Source organism: Natrix helvetica (genome assembly GCF_964273705.1).
Source record: "Natrix helvetica genome assembly, chromosome: 2".
In the NCBI taxonomy this organism is placed as follows: Eukaryota; Metazoa; Chordata; class Lepidosauria; order Squamata; family Natricidae; genus Natrix; species Natrix helvetica.
This window is the reverse complement of record NC_138552.1, coordinates 234,094,564-234,117,661: the sequence shown is the minus strand read 5'-3', so window position 1 is coordinate 234,117,661 and position 23,098 is coordinate 234,094,564. Positions and strand designations below refer to the sequence as shown.

General features: G+C 36.9%; 1 protein-coding gene across 1 annotated transcript in view; it reads left to right on the top strand.

Moving 5' to 3' along the window:
• The window catches only part of LRFN2 (leucine rich repeat and fibronectin type III domain containing 2), a 338,082-nt gene that overhangs the window by 250,958 nt on the left and 64,026 nt on the right, over positions 1-23,098 (top strand). The window contains exon 3 of the mRNA XM_081939982.1: positions 13,490-14,881. Coding sequence (XP_081796108.1) covers positions 13,509-14,881 — 1,373 coding nt within the window. The 5' untranslated portion in view covers positions 13,490-13,508. The remainder of the gene's footprint in view (positions 1-13,489; positions 14,882-23,098) is intronic.

Here is a 23,098-nt window from a genome sequence, read left to right as displayed (position 1 = left end):
GAAATTTTGAGTAGTTTGGAGAACTGGCAAATACCCCCTCTGACTGGCCCCACCCTATCTATTCTCTGCCTTCCGAGTCCCAACTGATCAGGAGGAAATGGAGATTTTGCAGTATCCTTCCCCTGCCATGCCTACAAAGCCATGCCATGCCCACCAAGCGACGCCCACAGAACCACTATCCCACCTCTGGTCAGTATCTAGCATTGGACTGAACTGTTTTATTATTATTAATAATAATCACCATCACAACATTGACAACATCACCCTCAGTCAACTATAAAAATCTGATCATTTACAATAACCTATATCCTGCAACAGTACCTTTTAACACCATCAGTCAACAACACATGCCTAATAAAAGATCTGGTGGGTGGATAAAAATGCCAAATTCAGTGTAAATATTAGGCTGGCTGCATGACCAACCATTAAAAAAAACAGAGAGAGAGGGGGGGGAGAGAGAGGCATGGCATATTGTCTCACATTGATGAATTTTGTTTGCCTTATTTTAAATTAGCAAACATGACCTAAATCTGCTAAAGACTCCAGAGTTTTAGCTAATTACTCCCAAGTTGTTTATATGGAGAAGTATTTGTCGATCATTTTAAAGCCAGTTGACTGGATCAAGAAGTAACCTTCTTTACCAATATCACTTATTGAATAATAATGTTAAATAAAAAGTTAACATCAGGCCCTTAACAATACAGTATATGTGGACATGATTAAACACGGAGACTATAATTCAGATAGTTTCCAACATATTCTCTGAAGCCTCATTTTATCTCCTGTGGGGAGAATTTAACTCAATGAAAAGAAGAAAATTTTATCATAGCTAAGGAAGGGTATATTGTTGTTTTGTAGGTATTCTGAAGGCAACAGCGGTGCTTGAATCAAGATGCATGATGTTTTTAATGGTGTCTAGATGTCCCAGGCTATTATTATTATTATTATTATTATTATTATTATTATTATTATTATTATTATTATTATTATTATTTTAACCTTCACTACTAATCACATATGCAACAGGGGGGAAGGGAAAATGTTTTTGGCAAGTGCTTGGAATATCTCAAAAAGGAGGAGGAGGAGGAGGAGCAGCAGCAGCAGAAGCAGCAGAAGCAGAAGCAGCAGAAGCAGCAGAAGTGAAAAACTGAAAAACAATTTGTTTGTAATGATTCACCATATTTTAGGCATTGGCTTCAAGTAACACAGCTGAGCACTGCTTCATTTTGCATCTTACAGCTGGATATATACAATACAATAGCAGAGTTGGAAGGGACATTGGAGGTCTTCTAGTCCAACCCCCTGCCTAGACAGGAAACCCTATACCGTTCCAAACAAATGACTATCCAACATCTTCTTAAAGACTTCCAGTGTTGGGGCATTCACAACTTTTGGAAGCAAGCTGTTCCACTGATTAATTGTTCTAACTGTCAGGAAATTTCTCCTCAGTTCTAAGTTGCTTCTCTCCTTGATTAGTTTCCACCCATTGCTTCTTATTCTACTCTTAGGTGCTTTGGAGAATAGATTGACTCCCTCTTCTTTGTGGCAACCTCTGAGATATTGGAACACTGCTATCATGTCTCCTCTAGTCCTTCTTTTCATTAAACTAGACATACCCAGTTCCTGCAACCGTTCTTCATATGTTTTAGTCTCCAGTCCCCTAATCACCTTCGTTGCTCTTCTCTGCTCTCTTTCTAAAGTCTCCACATCTTTTCTACATTGTGGCAACCAAAACTAAATGCACCATTCCAAGTGTGGCCTTACAAAGGCATTATACAGTGGGAGCTGCTGCACACTGCTGGCTCATATTTAAATGGTTATCCACTAAGACTCCAAGATCCCTCTCACAGTTACTACTATTGAGCAAGGTACCACATATATTGTACCTATGCATTTTGTTTTTTCTTGCCTAAAAGTAGAACCTTACTCTTTTCACCATTGAATGTCATTTTATTAGATAGTGCCCAATGTTCAAGTTTGTCAAGATCCTTCTGTATCTTAAGCCTAACTTCTTGAGTGTTGGCTATTCCTGCCAGCTTGGTGTCATCTGCAAATCTGATGAGTTCCCCATTTATTCCCTCATCCAAATCATTGATGAAGATGTTGAAGAGTACTGGGCCTAAAACAGAGCCTTGGGGTACTCCACTGCATAACTCCCTCCATGTAGATGCAGTTCCATTGAGGACTACATGTTAAGTGCGATTGGCGATTGGCATTATTCCAATATCTCAGAGGTTGCCACAAAGAAGAGGGAGTCAAACTATTCTCCAAAGCACCTGAGGGTAGAACAAGAAGCAATGGGTGGAAACTAATCAAGGAGAGAAGCAACTTAGAACTGAGGAGAAATTTCCTGACAGTGAGAACAATTAATCAGTGGAACAACTTGCCTCCAGAAGTTGTGAATGCCCCAACACTGGAAGTCTTTAAGAAGATGTTGGATAGCTATTTGTCTGAAACGGTATAGGGTTTCCTGCCTAGGCAGGGGGTTGGACTAGAAGACCTCCAAGGTCCCTTCCAACTCTACTATTGTATTGTATTGTATTGTATTGGTCAGAAACTTATGAATCCACCTGGTGGTGATGCTGTCCAACCCACATTCTTCTACTTTATCTAGTAGTAGGTTATGGTCTACCTTACTAAATGCCTTACTGAAGTCCAAGTAAACTATATCAACAGCATTCCTCTGGTCCACTAATTTTATCACATTTTCAAATAATGCAATAAGATTAGTCTGGCATGATCTGTTTTTGACAAACCCATGTTGGCTTTTGGCTATTACTTTGTTTACTTCTAGATGTTCGCTAATTCATTGCTTGATTATCTTTTCCAGATTCTTTCCTGATATTGCGGTCAGCCTGATAGGTCTATAGTTTCCTGGATCTATTTTTTTCCCTTTTTTGAAGATGGGAACCACATCAGCTCTTTTCCAGTCCTCTGGCAGTTCCCCGGTGCTCCAGAATTTCTGAAAGATATAGTTCAGTGGTTCTGAGATCTCGTCTGCCAGTTCCTTCAGAACCCTGGGATGTAATCCGTCCGGTCCTGGTGATTTGAACTCGTCTAGGGTAGACAGGTGCTCACTTACTATTTTTGTCCCTATTTCAATTTTTGTTCCTAATCTGATTTTTGTGGTGCTGTTTTTGATAGGTTGGACCGTTTTATCCCTTTGTGTAAAGAGAAATGCAAAACATGAGTTAAATAGTTCTGCTTTCTCCCTGTTGCTTATCACCTTCTTGCCACTTTCTCCGTAATGGACCAATTGTTTCCTTAACTCTTTTCTTGTTTTTAACATGTTGGAAGAAGCTTTTTTTGTTATTTTTTTACTTTTGTGGCAAGCCTTTCTTCATTGTGAGCCTTAGCTTTCCTTACTTCATCTTTACAGGCATGGGCTATTTGCTGATATTCTGCCTTAGTTGTGTCCCCCTCTTTCCACTTTTTATACTTCACTTTTTTGTCTTTTTTTTCCCAGAGAGTTCTTTATGCAGCCATGCTGGTTATTTTTCTTCTTCATTGGTATTGTGCTAGACTAAGCTTTTGTAATCTCATTTTTCAAAATTTCCCAAGCTTCATGAGTTGTTTTCCCCTTGAGGATTCTCATCCATGGAATTCTTCCCAAGCTCTCTCAAAGTTTATTGAAATTAGCTCTCTTAAAATCCAAGACTCTGACTTTGTTCTACTACTTGTGTTCGCATAATGTTGAATTCCAATATTGCATGGTCACTTGCCCCCAGGGTTCCTCTGGCTTCAACACCTTCTTTCATTTCCTCTCTGTTAGTGAGAATTAAGTCTAATATGGCTGATCTCCTTGTTCCCTTCTCTACTTTTTGGGAAACAAAGTTGTCTGCTAGGTTTGTTAGGGACCTGTTGGATCTTCCACTTGGTGCAGAGTTTGTTTCCCAGTTGATGTCAGGGTAGTTAAAATCCCCCATTACTATTGTGATGTGCTTCCTACATACCTTAGTTAGCAAACTAACAAAAAGTTCATCTACTCCCTCTGTTTGGTTCGGTGGCCTATGGTATAGACATAAGACAATATCATTCACCCCCGCCCTTTAATATTGACCCAAATGCATTCAAGAAAATTTTCATCATTGTTGTGCTCTATTTCTGTAGAGATGTAGTTATTTCTTATATATAGTGCAACTCCACCTCCTCTTTTATTTGGTCTATTTCTTTTAAATAATTTAAATCCTTCTAGCTGTATGTTCCATTTGTGGGTTTCATCCCACCAAGTTTCTGTAATGGCAACAATATCGTATCTACCCTCGTTTACTTGAATTTCTAATTCACCTTTACAATATCTCAAGCCAAATTCATAAGAGCATACTATAGTTACATGAGATTATGCTTCTAAATTTAATTGGCAATGCACATTTTCATCCAATCAAAGCATTACATTATTTTTATTATAGCAAGGACTATAAAAATTGTCTTGTGTTTTAAAGTACTACATAAACTAAAGGCTGATTCACAAGAAACTGTTTTACAATGCAAATATTTATGTTGCAAAGTCATTTTTAATTTGTGGTTAAACTTGGCACACTATTTTTGCTAGACAGTGAAGTTTAAAAACCAAGAATTTGTTATGTAAAGGTATAAACATACAAAATAAAACTGAATCAGGCATATAGTGTTACATTTGTACTTTTTACAGCAGAATTCACCACTGTAAGATTATAAGTACTAATTAACTATTCCAGTTTAATTAGATAATTTGTATTTTTTTCTTGGAAACTCACATTGAATTAGCAATAAATTGATTATGTGTGATCAAATTGGTGACAACTTCTAGCAATTAATATATAAGCTTTCTTCTGGATGATCTGTCCCCAAACTCGGGATGATCATGCTATCCAACACATTTCTGCTACTAATTGAGCTTATCCATCTTGTTATTTGTTGTCTTCTTCTTTCCTTCCACCTTTTCCTGCATTATAAACATCTTAGGAAAGCTAGATCTTTCTACAGTAGTTCCAAAATATGGTCCTCATCATTTGTGCCTCAAGTAGGAATTCTGGACTGATTATTTCCAGGATCCATTTATTTGTTTTCTTGGCTACCCATGCTGTTCCTGGGAATCTTCAGTGCCACTAAAATCCAAAAGTGTAAATTCTGTTTCAATCCTTTTTCTTTGAAGTCCAAATTTAGCTTTCATACACTGTCGCAGGAAATACCATTTCCTACATGATTCTGTTCTACATCACATTATCTGAATAAGTTTTTGAAAGCCTTCATTGCTCTCCAGTAAATACTAGTCTGTGGCATATTTCTTGACTACTGGTTACTGCTTTTGATAGTTGATTTTATAAGGCAGAAGCCATATGTCCCTTCAATATCATCACTGTCAATATGTTAGCAAAGTACTGATAAAAGTATGCCCTGTTCATTTGCAGATAAAGTAATGTTATGCCTCTCTGTGTTTTAAAATGTAGGAGGGCCTTTAGAAAAAGGTTCAACAATATTTTCTGACCATTGGCATCATCACACTATCTTTTGCAATAACTGGAATCTAGAGATAACTTGGGTTTCAACTACAGAAAGCTCTGGGTGCGATGGATTATCACAATTCTTTCCAGGCAAGTTTCAGGGCTAAGTATGGAATGGGGACTGCATTGGGGATAATCAATGCTGAAACTTGTAAGTGGATGTATTATTTCTTGTTTTGCACTGTTCAGTACCATCAACCATTAGTACCATGATATTATTTGAGACACCTGTAAGGTGATCTGACAGATGTTTTGACTTGGTGTTTGGAGGCCATGAAGCAATATTTGGAGCAAACAGGGTACAGCTGAATCTTAGCAAGAAGGATTTTTTCCCTTTTCTTTTTCCAGAAACCTTTAAGTGGTATAGATGTTCCTTATATATCTGTATAGGAAGAATTCCTTCCTCTGAAGGAATTACTGCGTACCTTAGGAGTTCTCCTGAACTCACAGCTCCTGTTAGACTAGGAGGTACTAAAACCAGTAATCCATACCCTTCTCAATTTGTAGTGTGTTTTATGTTGGACTGAACTCAAGGGGAATCTGCAATTATAGTTGGCATCAAATGCAGCAGTTCATTTGCCAAACAGTGTTATCTAGTTTAATAGGATAACACCTGTCTAAAAAAGCATCAAGTCAGTTTGGTGTAGTGGTTAAGGCATCAGACTAGAAACCAGGAGATTGAGAATTCTGTTCTCTCCTTAGGCACAGAGCCATTGAATGATACTGGGTCAGTCATTTTTTTCAGCCTTAGAATGCAGGCAATGTCAAAAAAATGAGCTTGCCAAGAAAAGATCTGTCCTTTCGGACAGTCTCCAAGAATTGAATACCATTGAATGGAAGAAGGAAAAGGAACTTTGCTGGCTGACTGTAAACTGCCAGTCTTCATTCAATTTATTGTGATTGTCCTTAAATTGTTTTATATTCAGATCCATGTCGACTTCAAGATATCATCTTCTTTAAGTAGAACCTGTTATCCTATACATTCTAGTAAGGAAATGGCGCTCTATGTACCTACCTTGAAAATGGTCAGTGGTTTGGATCTAAAGAACAAAGAACTTTGTAATTAATAGCCCACTTGCTCCAGAACAACTTGCCAATCTACAGCATCTCCCCTGGGTTGTTTATGTCCCTGTTCTAATAGTGTTTCACAACAACAGTGGCAATAATTCTCTACAAGATAGCATTCATATCTGGCTGATGATAACAACTGTTTTTATTAATAGGTTTTATTCATAGTACTTTAATTGGTTTGATTGTAAGAATATTTTATAGAATGTTACTGTGTTTATTGTAAGCTGTCCAAAATTATAATTATAGTCAACATACAAATGTTTGCAACTGAATGAAAAATATTGCAAAACATTGGTGATATATCTCTCTCTCTCTCTGAAATGTCATCTCATTAGGTCATGAATTCATGAGATGTGATGAGACTTCAATATTTTCATAAGAGATCTAACAAAACGCCAATGTTCTTCAGCTGTGATTGCTATTTTGTGGTGCCTAGAGGCACTGTATTGCCAATACTGTAGAATTTCTTGTGCAGAGAATTATACAGCAGCTTGGGTTTCTCTATAGCACAACTCATTTACCCTTAATGTACTGTAAGATTAAAGAAACTAAGTAGTAAATACTTAACAATACAAATGATAAGAGCAAAGATAAATTATAATCCAACAAACTAGGGAGATAATAAATAAAGAATTTGCACAGTTGTCAGTTTATCTGTTTTAAAGTCTCAGGTCACTTCTTTTTCCAGCTTTCCAATCTTCTAATTGTTACATTTTTCTTTTTAACTTTCATACAAATATTATTTCTTCCTTTTTCTTTTATATAATGATTTTACAGAATAAATTTTTGTCCCTTTATCACAACTTGGAAGTTGCATATAACACCTTCCTATATTCTCATTGCTATTTGAAACTATTCAGTTACCATGGAAATGAAACTGTCCATCTCATTGGTTAGGAACAGATGATGGCCACAAAGGCAAAAGGTGCCTGAATATAATGTCTTCCTGCTGATTATAGTGGCTGAGTCAAAATTATAGTTCATGTAATTAATGCTGTTAATTATCTCATGTTGCAATTAGACATGAGAGGCCTAGCCAAGAACAGAGTTGAGTTCACATTGCATTAATACTTTACAGATATGTATTAAAATGCTTGCTTTCCTGGAAGAATATACCATATAAATGGCCAAAATATTCAGGGTGCATATAGGAGGACAGAGAATGCAGAATTTCAAAGGCATGTTGGCCAGCAGGATATAGTAGATACTGTTGTCTTTAGTATCTCGGTATAATTGAAGATTGAACTATATATAATTCATTTGCTTATATATTCTTGTCTTTTCCATATAAATTTAGTATTAAAAGGAAAAATGGATGAGTTGAACTCTGCTTTGTAATGAATGAATGGTTGAATGAATGAATGTTTCTCCTTTTTCTTAAACAAAATCTTGGGTTTATGACAATATACCAAATTAACTCAGTTTTTTTCTTAATTAACCAAATATTCACTTGTTTGCATTCAAACAACTTGAAAGACTTATTTATACTCTGTCTGTATGTTATATTGCTTTTCACATAGCTGTTAAAGATGAGGAGCCCATTTGAAAACTCAAGATCACTCAATGAAAATAAAGTCAAGAAAAGCAGGCCTATCAGAAGGCCATTCTTTTTCACTTAGCTTATAATGAACCCATGGCTTATTCTCCCAACAGTTGTGATAATGATTACCAAATAAAGTTTTTAATTTTTTAAAACCTTGATAGATTCTTTGAAGATCAGAGTATTCATGACTATCGATATTGATGGCCTGTGACATATTGATGGCTCTTTGCCATATTGATGGCTTTTTGCCAGTTCATAGGCCACATTCCTTTAAATACTAACTGCTGTGCAGTAGCAATGGAAGGAACTGTCATCCTTCAATCAGGATTATGAGTTTCCCAGCATGGCTTTGTGAAGCTGCATTAAGTGATCTCATATCTGCTAGAGAAAGGCTTCTGTTTACTTATACAGTTTAGAGGCAATTCCATATTCAATGTTTCATGCTTGCACAGATCATGGAATTGGGGGAAAAAACCCTACACCAATATCTGTGTTATTTTGCATGCTTTATCTTCATGTCCCCATAAGGATCTTGCAAACACCCCATTCTGATCATAAGTAAAAACATTATATGCACTGCACTGTGGTGTGTTTATATGTTGTTGTTGTTGTGTTTTTTGTTTTTTGTTTGCATACATAGATGTCAATGTCCCTGATTCATAGGAAGAACTGGGTGGGATGAGTCAGACTGGCACAATGAAGATAGGTAGGGGTACTTTTGGAGCTGAGGATGTGTCCAAGCAAATCAGTGGTCCTTGATCACTAAAAAATAGAAACTAAGCCAAGTGATATTGACATATTTGTCTATCCCAAGGAAAAGCATGCTGAAATAAGTGGAATGTGAGTAGCATATAATTGGTTCTTGCTTGATACCATTCATAGGCACATAGATACATATACACACACAAGCTGTTAATATGCAAATTACCTTATAATATTACCAATGTATGCAAAGTTCATTTGTAATTTATATGCAAAGCTTAGTGACTGAACACAGAATTTTTAAACAAAGTTCCTAGGAGACATCCCTAAAAATTAAAAGCTGCTTCTCAACACCTGTATCTTTATGAGAGAGATTTAAATACAAAAAAGGCTCTTTGTGATTCTTATTATTATTCATATTAATTAATACTGAACTATGTGGTATTATTATTCATATTAATTCATGTTGAACCATGTGGTAAGAGGTCCAAAGGGGCTATTTTTCACTTGGCACCCAGGAAACTACTTTGAGTTGATGAAAAAAAAATGCAGTCTGCAGTCTGATGGAAGCCTATTAAATACAAATCAGCGAAGTAGTAAGATATCACAGACCTTCTGTAAAACATTTGCTGGTGAGTAGAACAGCTGTGGGTGGAGATGCCTGGATAAGTGTTCACCATAAATGGAAGCATTGTGTAATGGAGCAGATGATTCTGCCAAAGGGAAAAATCTGTCTAGAGCAGGCAAATAAGGTAGATTCTGCAGAGAATTTGGTACTAAGCCACATTCTTTTCCCAGTATATCATCTCCAGAGGGACTATTGCAACCAGGTCTGTAAGGTAGAAAATAAATCTAGCAAAGGCAGTTTTAAAAAAGTGGCATCTTGTCTCTGGATCCCAGATGCCAAAGAATGGAAAGCGGGAGATGTAGTTGAATTCATGTCTTCTTTAAGGGCTTCCTATACGAAATGGTTTAACCCGTCATGAAAAACTAGCTAGATATGCTTAGTTAGGCTTTTATACAATTCCTGATACAGCACTGATGACATTATTACCATGACAGCATGTCAGTTTCTCTACTTTATTACCCCTGATAGATGTCATCCATAGCATCCCAGTTTCTCTATTCCCCCTGGCAGATGTCATCCACAGCATGCCACTTCCTTCACTTTCTAACACTTGGGTAGGTACTGACAGCCATGGCAGCAGCTCCTCCATCTCCCAATATCTTCTTCAGCTTTTTATAACCTTCACCCATGTTAAAGGAAGGTGGACCAGCTGGATTTTCAATTTGACTTGGAAGCCTTTATGTTGTCATTAGGCCCATATTTTTCCTTTCCTTCAAATGACTTGAAAGATGTACTTCATTTCAGATCAAGGTCAATGTGAATCTTGGGGATTCCCAAAGGTGCTTTTTTCAAGAGCCATTTGTACTTTCTGGTTTTTCTTTGAAGATGTTTCACTTCCCATCCAAGAAGCTTCTCGGATGACAAGCAAAATGTCTTCAAAGAAAAACCAGAAAGTCCAGTTGCCTCTTGAAAAAGTACTTTGGACAACCATGACATAGATCACTGAGAATCTCCATAAACATCTTGGATTAGAAGTAAGGTTGCCCCAGGAAGGACTAGAAATGATCAAATATGTTTCAGGTGGCAATGATCATGTTTCTCTTTAGATCAGTCCATCCCACTTCAGGCAATGCTTCCTGTTCTTGGGACTGGATGCATTTGTTTTCAATGTATCTAATAGAATTGTAGAGAGGAGAAGGGTTTTATTTAACCCCTTTATAGATTACATATATGGAAAGTGTGGCTTACACTTAGAAGCATAGAATTGGAACTTTAGTACTTTAGAAGTCATGTAATCCAATCTCGTATGAGCAAGCACTTGTTCCCTCAAAGTGGCAGTGTGGCCTGACAAAGTTCTGCATATATTTAACCACCCACTCAACAAAATCCACTTTTCCCCCTCTGTGATAGAGTGATCAGCATCATGAGCACAAAGAGAGCACAAATAAAGCACCACTCTTATTTGTGTAACTTTATAATACACAGACTCTCTCTTTCTCTTTCATACATACACCTGGAAAACTTAATTCCTAGGTATTAGAAGTTATAAACATACCTTAAGCTGTCCTTTCATTGATATTGTTACCTATCTCCCATAACTATGTTCAATAGCTTCTCAATTATGCTTCTTGATCTCAACTTGCTCTCAGGAGTGCAGTGAAACATAACAGCGTCTCCCCAAATGGTAATTGGGGAAATAGAACACACTAAAAGGAGAAACTACACAAAAACCTTGAAAAAAAAATCAAATTTAGGCTAGGTAATAGGGGAAGGAGTCGGTAAAGAAATCTCTGCACATTACTAATTAATTGTATCAAACTCTTTCTTAAATTGTTTTCTAAAGCTTTTTTTGTCTATGTGTTTATAGCTGCAGCTTCTAGGATAGCACACTAAATTAAAGCTGCAGAATATAATTATACTTAAGATTCCAAAAGCCCACTGTCTGTTACTAATGAATAAATACAATGCTCAAAGCTTTGCTAACTGTAACAGGGATTTGCATAAACAGCATGGTTACAAAGCCACAGGATTCTACTTTATAATAGAAGGTAAAGCTAAACATATGCTTGAATTGTCCTCTATTTATTTGCAGGATTGAACATAATCAGATTCTTCTCCTTCTCCTTCTCCTCCTCCTCCTTCATTGCACTGCATAAACTAAGAAATAAACAATAGTAAGCAGAATTTTTTTTCAGTACAAACATTTCTAAGTGATTACCTCTTCATAGGGCTCATCATGATATATAAAAAGAAGGGAAGTTGTGTTGCATTGCATTGCTTTGCTATTGTGAACTGTATTGTTCTGGAAATGGACATTAGTAGGAATTCTCCAAGTGCAGCAAATCTTAAGGACTGTTATAATCAAATTCTTAATACTAGGAACTTCGGATTCAAATGCAACAAAAGCAAAAGGTTACTATTTCAATATTTTGCTAAGAGTTGACTTTTCAAAGAAAAATCATTTCTGAAAAAGTCTAGCTTGTTCTGAGATAGTCTATTTCTAGATTTATACTTGTGCTGAATCCTTCATCATAAAACTAATTATCTCAAACATGGAGAAGGCTATGCTATCCTTCTTGTTATATGACCTTTTCTTGTTTTAACTTACTTCTGCAGAGTATTAGCATGTCAAAAGAGGAAAAGAAGTCATTTTTTCCCTATCTATTGATTCATTATTTAATTACATGCTATTATTACATAGTGTTACTATTATTTTTTTATAATCTCAACTGTCTACATATACAGAATATATCTGTATAACATATGTTTTTTAGCCGTAGACCACCCAGTATCCTTTGGAACTAGGGAAAATGATCAATTAAGAGTCGTGATGGTGCAGTGGTTACAATGCAGTATTGCAGGCTAACTCTGCTCACAGCCAAGAGTTCGATCATGTCAGGCTCAAGGTTGACTCAACCTTTCATTCTTCTGAGATCAATAAAATGAGAATTATTGGTGGAGTATGCTGACTCTGTACACCACTTAGAGAGGGATGTAAAGCACTTTGAAGTGATATATAAATCTAAGTTGTGTTGCTGTTGCTAATATTGTTAAATTAATGCATAGGACTAAATACATAGGAGCCATTCAGCTATTAAGCAAAGATGTGTGCAATGGACAGTAAATCTGGCCACTGTGTGGTCTTATAGTTAATTCCTTAGTACACTTAGTGACTGAAAGAATTAAATCTACATCCAAACGTAACTTTCCTAATCTGGTAGCCTTTTGGATATTAGCTCTTATAATTACTGGCCAGCATATGCTTGAGGAAAGTTGTTTGAAAGTGAAAGTCAGGATCCACTAAATCCTCCTTTCCTCCTCCTCTCTTGATCCTTCCATATTGGCTCTTAAAGCTCATTCTTACCACAAGTGATGATATCTGATGACACGATTTCCATCATTTGAAGATTCAGAACACCCCAAAACTGTAACTTAAGTTCTACAATTGCCCTAAAAATTGTTAAAAATCTTTCCCACCCAAATATGAAAAAGAACAACCTGGCCTCCACAACATCTTTGGTGCAGCCCTGTCTTCTTTGCACCAATTTCCTACTCAGTGTGATCATCTAACAATCACAAAAGAACCTTCCCTAGGGAGACTCATGTTTTGTATGTATGTTGTTAGTGTGTGTATGTGTGTGGCTTCCTATCTTGGTCTTAAATTTGCTCCAGGTCTGCTTGGAGTTTGGAATAAAATGCAATTGAATGGTCAAATGACTTCCAGGCTTTTTCCTAACCCAGAGATGTTTGCAAGGAATTAAATAAGTGTAACACACATAGAGAGACAGACAAAAGAGTTTGCACTCTCCAGCTGAAATAGTATTATATGATTAGCTAAATAAGGAATAGTTCTCAGAATAAAAGAGATGCCATTTGTGTCAATATACAGAAAAAAGGCAGCCGATTTAATCTTTCCTAAAAGTACCAACAACAGTGTCTGGAAAAGAGCCATGAAACATACATTCTGTTTATACTTAGATTGTCATATCCTACTTGGTAAAATAACATTTCAGATGCCACTAGATTTTAAAATGTGCTGCTTAAGGATTTCTTTTATTTATTTATTTTATATATCGGTATGAAAGCAATTCTCTAAAGTGTAACTGTTTCTCATTCTTGCAGGCCTCATCGTTGATTTACCATGGAAAAACTGTTCTGCAGCATTCTGGTGTTTGGAGTGGTTGTTGCAGTCAATGCCTGTCCAAAATACTGTGTTTGTCAAAATCTGTCTGAGTCACTGGGAACTCTCTGCCCTTCAAAGGGACTTCTTTTTGTACCACCAAACATAGACAGGAGGACTGTTGAACTCCGACTTGGGGGCAACTTTATTATTAACATCAGCAGACAGGACTTTGCCAACATGACTGGCCTTGTTGACCTCACATTGTCTAGGAATACCATCAGTTACATCCAGCCCTATTCCTTTGTTGATTTAGAAAGCCTACGATCTTTGCATTTAGACAGTAATAGGTTGCCTGAAATTGGGGAGGACATTTTGAGGGGCTTGATTAACCTTCAGCACTTGATTCTAAACAACAACCAACTAAATTATATTTCAGATGATGCTTTTGAAGAGTTTCTATTTACTTTAGAAGATCTGGATCTTTCTTATAATAACCTCAAAAGCATCCCTTGGGAATCCATAATGAAGATGATAAACTTGCACCAGATTAGTTTGGATCATAATTTGATTGATTATATCACAGAGGGGACCTTTGCAGATCTACAGAAACTAGCCAGATTGGATCTAACGTCCAACAGACTTCAGAAACTTCCTCCTGATCCCATTTTTGCCAGGTCTCAAATATCTCCATTAACTACAACTCCATTTTCCCCACCTTTATCTTTAAGCTTCGGCGGAAACCCTTTGCATTGTAATTGTGAGCTACTGTGGCTACGGCGCCTGGACAGGGACGATGATATGGAAACTTGTGCTTCTCCTCCAGGTTTAAAGGGAAGATATTTTTGGTATGTCCGGGAAGAGGAATTTGTTTGTGAGCCCCCTCTAATTACTCAGCATACTCACAAATTTGTAGTTTTAGAAGGACAAACTGCCACTTTGAAGTGCAAAGCTATTGGAGATCCATCTCCCATCATTCACTGGGTGGCACCAGATGATCGACTTATGGGCAATTCTTCAAGAACAATAGTTTATGACAATGGCACTTTGGAAATCCTTATCACAACCTCAAAGGATCTTGGAGTATTCACATGCATAGCAGCAAATGCTGCTGGAGAGTCTACTGCAACAATTGAGTTATCCATTGTCCAGCTTCCACATCTCAGCAATGGTACAGGCCGGACAGCCCCTCCTAAATCAAGACTTTCTGACATCACAAGTTCCAGCAAGTCTAATCGGGGAGAAAGCAAGGGGCCACCAGATAGGACAGTTTTGGTTTCTGAGGTGACCACTACTTCAGCTTTAGTCAAATGGACAGTAAGCAAGTCAGCACCAAGAGTTAAAATGTACCAGCTACAATATAACTGCTCTGATGATGAAGTTCTGATTTATCGGTAAGTGTGAATCCTTTAGGAGGTAAATGGTGTAATTTCTTTAGCAGAGAAATTATAATGTGGATTTGTAGCATAAGTCTCCCTGTCTCAGGTCCATCTGAGTGGTGGCATATATTGTGAAATGGAAAAAATATCATATGCATATTGACAAGTATGCTTGGTATCTTGCTGTGTCTGAAGTAGTATTTTAAAATATCTTGCCCCCAATGACAGAATTGAACTATAGGTTTACTAATATACAATAAGAAATCTGCCCTCTTATGAGAAGCTGAAACTGCCTTGTATTTTTCTATAGATTCACATCACCTTTTAACCTTATACAATAAGCATGATGTCTTGAATATAAATGGTGAATTGGCAATTGTGAGGTCATGTAAGAAAGCTGGTGACTTGCAGGCTAATAATACTGTGCTATTATACATACAGCAATAGCATGTGCTTTTAATCAAAGGGAGGAAAACATTTTGTGGGGATTGAAAATTAAGTCACAGGTGTAGATTCAGTAGAGCTAGGTTAAACTCTGTCTTTATGTTGGTGGCTTTGCGCCAGCTACTGTCTCTCAGAACACCTATCTGAGAAAATTATTTTCTGAATAAAATAGAGGGAAATTCCTGCAGGAAACAAAATTGAATCTATATCAAACAAATAAATAAAATCTTATGCCAGGAGAAGTGGAACAGCTTGTTCTCTTCTTGGCACATAGAACAAATTATGTATAATTAATCCTGAACTTTCCCCCGTCTCTAAATTCTTTACAATATAAACCAGGAAATAAAATACATTCTGCTGCCAGTGAATTATTTTAAAGAGTATTATTATTATTATTATTATTATTATTATTATTATTATTATTATTATTATTATTATTATTATTATTATTATTATTATTTCATACGTATTGCACACAACAATGATCTTGAATGCTTTTCATTCAGATAATAGAATATTATTATTTTTTCAAAGACATTCTTGGCTTAGTCAAAGAATGGTTTCAGTGACTATCTGCAAATTAACACACCTAAGAAATAAAAGATTTTCCTCCAGTTCATGGAAACTGAAAATCTATCAAATTGCAAGTATTTGTGATTCTAGAAATAATGGTTGTGCTGGATAATAGAACATATATTTGTTTCTCTGGAATGACAATGCTTTTACTTAGAATCTCAGTGTATGCCTAGAACCTTAGTTACTCTATTTATCTTTATAGAAAAAGATTTTGCTCATAGGTGATTAAACTCAACTCCCAGAATTCTTGAGCCAATATGGTTCAAAGGTTATAAAGGGGTCATAGTTGGCCACCCCTGCCCTAGAATGTAGTTCTTGATTAGAGACTCATACACAAGATCACAACTTTGGAATTGCTGGCAAGAATGTTTCCTTGTAGCAGGCATTAGGTCAATTTAATGCATCTGAAAATTAACTTCATTGATAATTTTGATCCATGCCTACACAATTTGTTTTGCAAAAATCAAGACTAGAACAGATGTAATAAAGCAATGATGCTTCTGCTCTAGAATGTACTTCTAAGAAGTGATTCTCAGTGCTCCAGTTTATGGCACATTTAGGTCCATTTTATTTTAGTATATTTTGTATTAAGGATGATGAAAAGATTATAAATTATTTCAGTTTGTGCAATAGTAATATTTATATTATGAACATGTATATCAGATATTTTAGATTAAATTTTGTGATATATATATTCTACAAACTTTTGGGATATATATTTAAAATAATAACTAGATGTACCATTATTTGGCGTATATAAATGATTTTCACTTGACTTCATTACTTTTTATCATAGTTCAGCCCAATACTCAAATCATTTCTACTAGGAATATATAGTATTTCAAATAAAATTGTTTGGGATTATTATTCATAGATTATTCCTGTTATAATTAGAACAACTAGAATGGAGTTCAATGTATTTTGTATAAATGTTGAACATTAACTGTTCCTTATATTGAATCAGATTCCATCTGTTTCAGTACTGACTTGCGGACTTGATTTTCTAGCTAGCCATTTCAATATCTTAAACCCATATTGAGTTTTAGATGAAGAAACTGCAATTCAACTGCAATTTAGATGAAGAAACTGCAATTCAAATGTGAAATGGTACTGATATGCTATAAACTGGAAATATTTCATTTAGGAATCTTTTCCCCACTTTACTAGATATACAGTAACTGCGAGTTAAACTGGATCACCCAAATACAAAGTTGTATTAGCGAAATTGTGTGGGTGAGGGTTGATGGCGATTATAATTCAACACATGAAGAGTTGTTGGTTGAGAAATTCATACAAGCGTTTCCAGCATTTATTGAATGTAAAAATTAATCTTATGCTGCATATTTCAATCTTAGCTTTTCTAAGCAAACTTGGTTGAATGAATACTAAAGTTAACTTCTCAAATTCACATTTTGTCTGTTCTTTAATCATTTCAAGATAGAAACTGTTTCAAAGCAACATTGGTGCTCAGTCAGAATGTGTGGCATATGGTGTGTGAACTGACCAATTTAAAAGGTTTTGCAGGATAGCAATAGCAACAGCATTTAGGTATACTGCCCCATAATGCTTTACAGCATTCTCTGGGAGATTTATAATGTAGAAGCATTGTTTGTATATTGCCCTCAACAATCTGGTCCTCATTTTACCAACCTCAGAAGGATGAGAGGCTAAGTAAAAACCTTGAACCCCATCAGGATCAAACACCAGGCTGTGACCAGAGTTTGCCTACAATACTACTACCACTCCACCACCAGGATATATTGATATAGAAATAAAACAATAATATGCACACTCTAGTATATGTACAGTATGTACTTGATATGTATTATATGTAAATAGTAATGGAGGCTGTGATGACTCAACAGTTAAAGATGCTGAGCTGGTCAGCTGGAAAGTTGGCAACCCTGGTTCAAGATCCAAGCACTGTGCAACAGGGTGAGCTCCTGTTCCTGCCCCAGCTCCTGCCCACCAAGCAGTTTGAATGAATGCAAATGCAAGTAGATTAATAGGTACCACTTTGGTGGGAAATTAACAACATTCCATGCATCTTTGTGATGTAGCCATGCTGGCTAAATTACCACAAATAATGTGTTTGGACAATGCTGGCTCTCTCTGCTAAGAAACAGAGATGAGCACTGCCCGCTACAGTCAGACAAGGAAATCTTTAATTTAAATAGTTATGAAGGGACATATTTACATAATAAACAAACAGGGCTATAGGATTGCAGTGTCAATTTTGCGAAGTCATTGTAAGACATTATTGGATATCAAATACTGTGACTTGGTATTATGAAATATATCAAGATCTCACTTGCCATCTTCAGGCTTGCCAAGACAATCTCAATCTTACACGGGAAAAGACCCGAAGACAACAAGACCAGCATATATACAAAACCAGCATGTGTGTGTGTGTGTTTTCATACATTTTCATGGGTGTAGGTATGCTGGTCTTGTTATATTCGGGTCTTTTCCTGTTTATGATTGAAATTGTCTTGGCAACATTTCGGCAAGGTCCCACTCATCATCTTCAGGCTAGTGTTTTCGGCTTCGTGCTTGTGCGAGTAAAACCCGCACCAGCACAAAGCCAAAAATACCAGCCTGAAGATACATATATATGCTGGTCTTGTTGTATTAGGATCTTCAATCTTACATGGAAAAAGACCCGAATTCATCAAGACCAACATACCTACATCCGTGAAAATCTACAAATTTATATAAATAATATAAACCAGTGATTTTCTTTTCTTTTCTTGAAGACAGGCTTGTTGAAAATCTAACACCCCACCTCTTTTTCACTCTCATACACAACTTAGCACTCTTTTTAAAAAATAATTTTTATTAAGCATATTTCAACATTAAAAACAACACATGGTTCCACTCATTACAGCGTTTCCATATTGATGTCACTCATATTAACATACTTTCCAATTACATAGATTACTATACTATGTATTATATGCTCATTTAAACTATAACGATATTTACAAATATATACATCACTCTCTCTTTTTGATATAGGTCTTACATATCCCTTATATAGTAGCTTTACATCTATCTTCCAGCCAATTGTACCATATATTCCAGATTTTATAATATTCCGATTCTATCCTTTAATTCAATAGTTAACCTATCCATCTCTGCAAATTCAGGTACCTTTCTTATTATCATTAGTTCGAAGGGGGTGTTGTTCTGTTTCTAATTGTGACCAAAAACTATTCTAGCTGCGGTTAATATATACAATATCAGTGACGTGCAGTGAGGGGAGGCAGGGGAGGCACAGCCTCACTACTGTCATCATGAAAAGAAAAAAATGTAAAAGGAAAAAGGCGAGAGCTGAGGTCAGGCTGAGCTCGTTGCTGCCTCACTGTGGATGACTCTGCTTAACTGTTTAAAAAGCCTCTAAAAAAGCACCCTCTACTATGAGGCAGGAGAACTGCATGCCTCATCTAGTCTGACTTTAGGTGTTTTATGATCACTGAGCATAGTTAAGCAAGGGTTAAAAGCCTAAAAATTCCTGACATAGGTGAGGCACGCAGTTCTCCTGTCTCATAGTAGAGGGCGCTCGTTTGGGCGGGGCTTCTTCAGAGGACCCGAGGCAAGAGCAGAGTTGAAATCCTCTCTGAAACAGCTGGAAAAGGTATGTGTGAGTCGGAGGGAGGGGGTGGAATTCAAACTTCAAAGTGTAGTTTGATTGCAGGTATAGCCACATTGCCTTTTCAAACCTGTAATCAGTGAAGCTGGGCTGGATCCTTCCGGGGCTGGGGGAAAGTGTGTGTAGTCCAATCCAACTTCTGTGTGTGTGTATGTGTGTTTGAGAGAGGGGGGAGGGAGGGAGAGAGGGAGGGAGGAGGGGAAGGGAGAAGAAAAAGAAAAAGAAAGAAGGAATCATCTTTCGCAAAGGAGAAAAACAAATGCTGTCGCTTTAAATCGGAACTGAATATGCCTGGCTGTGGAATTCTAGGAATTGAAGTCCACAAGTCTAAAAAAATTTGAAACCCACCACTGGGTCAATAAACCTCACTGCACGTCACTGTACAATATTATATATGGAAAGTTTTTACACATTTCTTCTTAATATGCCCAATATGAATACTTCCAGTTTCAGCTCTATCTTTTGTCCTTTAATTTCTTCTAACCATTTCTTTACTTTGAGCTAGTAGTCCCTGGCTTTGGGACATGACCACCACATATGATAGAAAGTTCCTTATTGGTAACCGCATCTCCAACATTCAGGCGAAAGCTTTGGAAACATTTTGACCAATCTTGCCGGGAGTAAATGCCAATGTTAAAACATCTTGTACAAATTTTCTTTGTAGGCTGCTGACATTATTAATTTGTAATTTTTCTCTCATAATTTTTACCAGTGTTCCAATTCAATACTATAACCAAATGTTGGGCCCAACCTATCATTGTCTTTTTCATAGTTTCTTCCTTCATTTTAAATCTTAAGAAATAATTATATGCTTTGGTAATCATCCCCCACCCCCAACTTCCCCTGTAGTATTTTGTCTAATTCCGGTTGTTCTCTGTAGAGGTCATATTGTTCTAAAACTTTTTTATAACTTCTCCTAATTTGCAGGTATGGCCACCAACATATCTCTATTCCTTGGCTCACAACTTAGCAGTCTTATATGAATCAACTTCCTTTGCAAAATGCTGCAAATTCACAGATAGGACATAAACTGCTGTTTCTCACTCTCCCCTGTTTGCTTCTGTGTTAGATCTCTTCTATCTACCTGATTCAGACAGTTTCCCTTTTCCCTGCTGCCTCATCTGTGCTGGGAATCAAATTTGATATTTGCATACCTTGATCCCTCCTTGAGTAATTTATTGGGCCATCTCCCATTGGTGAAATTTGCTAAAATCACCTACCACTTCTCTTATGTATATTTAGTGTTCTCTTTATGCAGATTGGATCCTGCAACATTGTCCTGGGCCACGTATATCCACCTTCATTCGTAACATGTAATATCATCAATTTACCATAATTAAAGCTACTTTCTTATAGCATTCTTGTAGCTTTAATATGACCTTTCTTAACCTCAAATAGTACAAATGAAAATCTGACTCCCACTGATGAACTTGAGAAGTGACTTGTAAGCTGGAAGTCTTAACTTCTGAAACTGAAATATAATTTAAATGCCTTGTTTCTTAGCAACAGTATATACCTGTTTCTAGGTGAGGGGTCCCCAACCCCTATTTCATGGACTAGCACTGATCTATGGCATGCCAGCAACCGGGCCATACAAACAAGCAAAGCCCCATCCACGGGATGCAGGCAGAACACAAGACCACGGCCCCTCCAATCCAGGGGAAAATCCTTTCTTCACACAATTGGTCCCTGGTGTCCCAAAAATTGGGGGCTGCTGTCCTAGGTGAATTAGTTTTACCTTACTCCTGAAGAGCTCCATTAGTCTCAACCCCATTTTCTCTTAATTTAATTTTTTACTGGAAAAAAAAAGTTACTGTATCAGGTAATACTGTTCTGTTCAATAACCCTGTCAAGGTCAGTGAAGGAACTGAGCTTTTCCATTGTGTTAAGCCAGTGTCCCTCGAAGTGGGAGTCTAGGTTCTATGTCCTCCACCAAGACCCTGATGGGAACCCCTGAAATAAAAATTATTTGTCACTTATTCAAGATATTTGCAAAAAATTAAAGCAATTTTCTAATTGTTGTTATTTGCTAAAAAATAAGGGATTTTTTTTTTCAGGAAAAACATTTTATTTCTAATAGGTTTAATTAATATTGTTATTTTTCCATAATTCAGTAAATAAATTGTCCAAGAATACATCAGCTTTAATTTTTAATTTGATAAAAAAAATGATAACTATAACCCATACAAACAAAAGTTTTTGGGAGATTCTTCCCTAACTTATAGGAAAATGTGCATTGCAACATCATTTATAAAATATTATATTGCAATGCACATTATTGCTTGCTTTCCTTGCCTCCTTCTGTGAGTGCCAATATCCAGAGAGATAAAATGGTTTGTTTTTAAGGAGTTGGTTCCTTGAAGGGCACAAGGACCCTCTTCCTTATAACCACAAAAGTTGAATGTCAGAAAAAAAAACATTGATATACCATTTATATCCCCCCCCCCCACAAATGGATTAGACAAAATAAGACACACATCCCACTCCAGGTAATAACACTAAAAGTATGGCCAGATATAGCTGTTTGTTAGTAAAAGCAATAAAAATCTGCTTTATATTTGCCATAATGTGTAACCTTGTTTAAATCAACTATGTACCACAGAATTACCTTGTCCTTTTTTTAACAAACAAGCAAACAAACAAAAACTCACCAGGTTTAATATTCTCTTAAAAGAGTACTAAATCCATGTACTATAAGTTGTAAATGTAAAACCTGGCAACTGTTTTGGAAAGCACTACTTAGCCATTACAAATGAAGAGACATCTCATGTTTCAGTGTCCTACAGTTTAAACCAAAATGGCAAAGAGAGTGTTTCCCATGACAAGAAGGGAGCATGCCTGAACAGGGAAAAAGAGACCAGCAGAAGCTGGGCCAATTCCAGCCAGTGATTCTATCATCAACCATGTCGATGGTGGGTTGCAGGCGGTACGCCCTTGTACAGGCGTACCGGTGCCTGCCGGGAGCACTGGGTACCATTCCAGTATGGTGCTCTGGAGGGCCCACCTGCCCGCCTGAGTTCCTTACCTGTATTTGAGCTCTTCAGCACTTCTGTACACAGAACATACGGCACCTGCGCGATGCTCTGCTGAGCAGCTGGGGCGTCATGGAGATGTCACAGAGGTAAGGACACATGCACGTGTGTCTGCATATGTGCATGCTGCACATGTACATGTGGGGGACACCGGGCCCTGTTGCACTCTACTGGTTGCAACGGGATATGGAACCCACCACTGAATCATGTCTTGATGAAACATGCTAGATGGCCAAAATCATACTGAACACAAAGGAAAAATCCAATTTTAAAGCTGGATCTTTAAACCAAATATCCCATTAAACTACCATAGTTAGGGGCTGAGGATGAGAATAGCAACATCATGAGAACATTGGTGTTAAAAAAGGTGTTACTATAACATGTTATCAATGTGGTTGGGGAACCTGTGTGCTTACATATTTAAAGTAAAGCCTCCCTTCCCCCAAATTTCATATAATCCAAATCCTGCATTCTGTTAAAAGGGAATTGAAGACTTGATTCTTCTCTAAGCACTGGGTCAGAACGTAG